Source organism: Megalops cyprinoides, chromosome 3 (genome assembly GCF_013368585.1).
Source record: "Megalops cyprinoides isolate fMegCyp1 chromosome 3, fMegCyp1.pri, whole genome shotgun sequence".
NCBI lineage: Eukaryota > Metazoa > Chordata > Actinopteri > Elopiformes > Megalopidae > Megalops > Megalops cyprinoides.
In genome coordinates this window covers 53,522,969-53,525,468 of record NC_050585.1, presented here as the reverse complement: position 1 = coordinate 53,525,468, position 2,500 = coordinate 53,522,969, and the positions used below count along the sequence as shown (strand labels likewise).

Below are 2,500 nucleotides of genomic sequence, written 5' to 3'. Positions count from 1 at the left end.
ATGCCCTCCTCAGTGTCGCCCCCTATTGAGGGAGAAAACAGAGCAGAGTCTCCTGTGAGGCTGGATGGCGGTAAGACCAGCGATGAAGGCTGCCTACACACGGCTTCATGCATGACCAGCGCCTGAAGCCTCTGGTCATACATAAAACAACCTGTGTTAAGGTAACTCTAAACTCCTCTCAATGTAAGGATTCACCTGCAGGAGCCAGATTGGGTTCGATCAGCCCCACCTTCACTACCTGTGAAAGACACAGACATCTGTCACTCACAGGAGGTCTGTCAGTAGAAATGTCGGAGTGCTTAAATAACACATTAATTCATTTAGCTCTTTTTATTCCATTTGGAAGGCTCAGTGCTCTCTTCCCCCTTTTCTCCTGGTTTGGAACACCCAAAGGGACCACAGAGGTGCTGCTCATCACTGAAACCCCTAAAAATCTAACAATCCAGGAGAGCACCAACACGAGCTCTTCTCCGACACACCCTGCACCATGCATTTATCCACGCTGCAGTCCCAAAGCCAAGCCTGCTCAGAATGCACCTCAAGCACAACTTTATACAGGCAGCTCTTCGGCCACCCGAGTGACCAGCAGGGGTCACTGGTGTGCAATGAGACCGACAAACCCTCACCAACCTAACCACCCCGATACCTGGCAGAGCTAATCTGCACTGCTGCGGTGTCAGACCCAGGCCAGAGACCTCAGCTTGCATTCAAACCAGCTGCAGAGACCACTGAACTACCTGGGAGCCCCAGATTTACTAAAATTCAAAAGATTAATTAAGAGTAAAAAACAGGAGAACTCACCCCAATGAAAGGAACAAATTTCTGGTAAGAGTCCTCATCCAGCCTGGAGAGAGAGAAAGAGAGAGAGTCCATAGACCCCACACAGGGAATGTAAAACAAGAAATTGATCATATTCATTCACAGCTAGAAACTAACCACTGTAACTTAAGACCCCCAATTTTATACAAACTTTGGAAAAAAAAGCTGGCAGACAAGGTTGCCAACATCTTCCCTCTCAGTACCTGACCTGGGGTCGGGGACGTGGCTAACATGGCTAGTAAAGCTAATGTGGTTTAGGTTGCTGGTATAGCTAAGGTGGCTAACGTGGTTAACATTGCTAGTATAGCTAAGGTGGCTAGCATGGCTAGTATAGCTAAGGTGGCTAACGTGGTTAAAGTTGCTGGTATAGCTAAGGTGGCTAATGTGGTTAAAGTTGCTGGTATAGCTAAGGTGGCTAATGTGGTTAACGTTGCTGGTATAGCCAAGGTGGCTAATGTGGTTAACGTTGCTGGTATAGCCAAGGTGGCTAATGTGGTTAACGTTGCTGGTATAGCTAAGGTGGCTAACGTGGCTAACATTGCTGGTATAGCTAAGGTGTGGCTAATGTGGTTAAAGTTGCTGGTATAGCTAAGGTGGCTAATGTGGCTAACATTGCTAGTATAGCTAAGGTGGCTAATGTGGCTAACATTGCTAGTGTGGCTAACACAAGGCCACAGCAGCAGTAGCACAGCCTCCTCTTCCCGCTGGCAGCAGCAGTCCTGCCCTGTGAAGGTCAGTGCTACTCTACTCCCAGCAGGGGGAGCCACTCCACAGAGCCATGTGCAAACACGAGTGCTACAAACCACCACCCAATAAACCACACACCTAGGCTAAGTTCACACATACAGGGGTATTTATAAAATGGGGGTTTCCCTCATTCGTTCTTAAAAAAATCCCGTCCACACAAGTGCTGTTTTAAAAAAAATCTCCATCCGCATGAAAACGCAAGTAACAATATTACTCATCAGGCCAAAACGCATAGAAAAAGCTAAAATATAAAAATATAATATAAAAAATACCCGTGTACGTGTGGACTAGGCCTTAGTTTATGACTACTTTTACTTTTAAAGGTTAAATTCCACCACCTGCTGGCTACCATTTGCATAATGTCTAGGCAGCAGTGTGGTGTAGCAGGAAGGAGCAGCAGTGTGCTGTAGCAGGAAGGAGCAGCAGTGTGGTGTAGCGGTAAGGAGCAGCAGTGTGGTGTAGCGGTAAGGAGCAGCAGTGTGGTGTAGCGGTAAGGAGCAGCAGTGTGGTGTAGCGGTGAGGAGCAGCTGCTCTGGATAAGCTGCTGCTAAGCTGATCAGTAGCAGCAGTAATGCTGAGTGATGGGGGGCAGTCACTCACAGCCGATGTCTGCAGGTCAGCATGGCCTCAGCTATGGGCAGCTGGTGGGTTGCCGCCGCTCCACTGATGTACTGAGAGATACGGCCGGCAACGTCCACAGCATCTGCAGCAGGAGGGAGGAAACAGTGTGGACAAAAAAACACACATACACGCACACACACGTGCACGCACATGCACACTCACTCACCCACCCACTCACTCACTCACTCACCCACTCACTCACCCACTCACCCACCCACTCACTCACTCACTCACTCACTCACTCACTCACTCACCCACTCACTCACCCACTCACCCACCCACTCACCCACTCACCCACTCACCCACTCACTCA

At 49.0% G+C, this 2,500-nt stretch overlaps 1 protein-coding gene across 3 annotated transcripts in view; it reads right to left on the bottom strand.

Annotated features, from left to right (window-relative positions):
• pacs1a (phosphofurin acidic cluster sorting protein 1a) overlaps positions 1–2,500 on the bottom strand; it is a 39,253-nt gene that overhangs the window by 5,174 nt on the left and 31,579 nt on the right. For all 3 annotated transcript variants that reach the window (XM_036524344.1, XM_036524346.1, XM_036524345.1), the window contains exons 18-21: positions 2,167–2,269; positions 802–844; positions 196–238; positions 1–22 (exon numbers count right to left, since the gene is read on the bottom strand). The exon at positions 1–22 is cut by the window's left edge and continues 126 nt beyond it. In XM_036524344.1, the coding sequence (XP_036380237.1) occupies positions 1–22; positions 196–238; positions 802–844; positions 2,167–2,269 (211 nt within the window). The remainder of the gene's footprint in view (positions 23–195; positions 239–801; positions 845–2,166; positions 2,270–2,500) is intronic.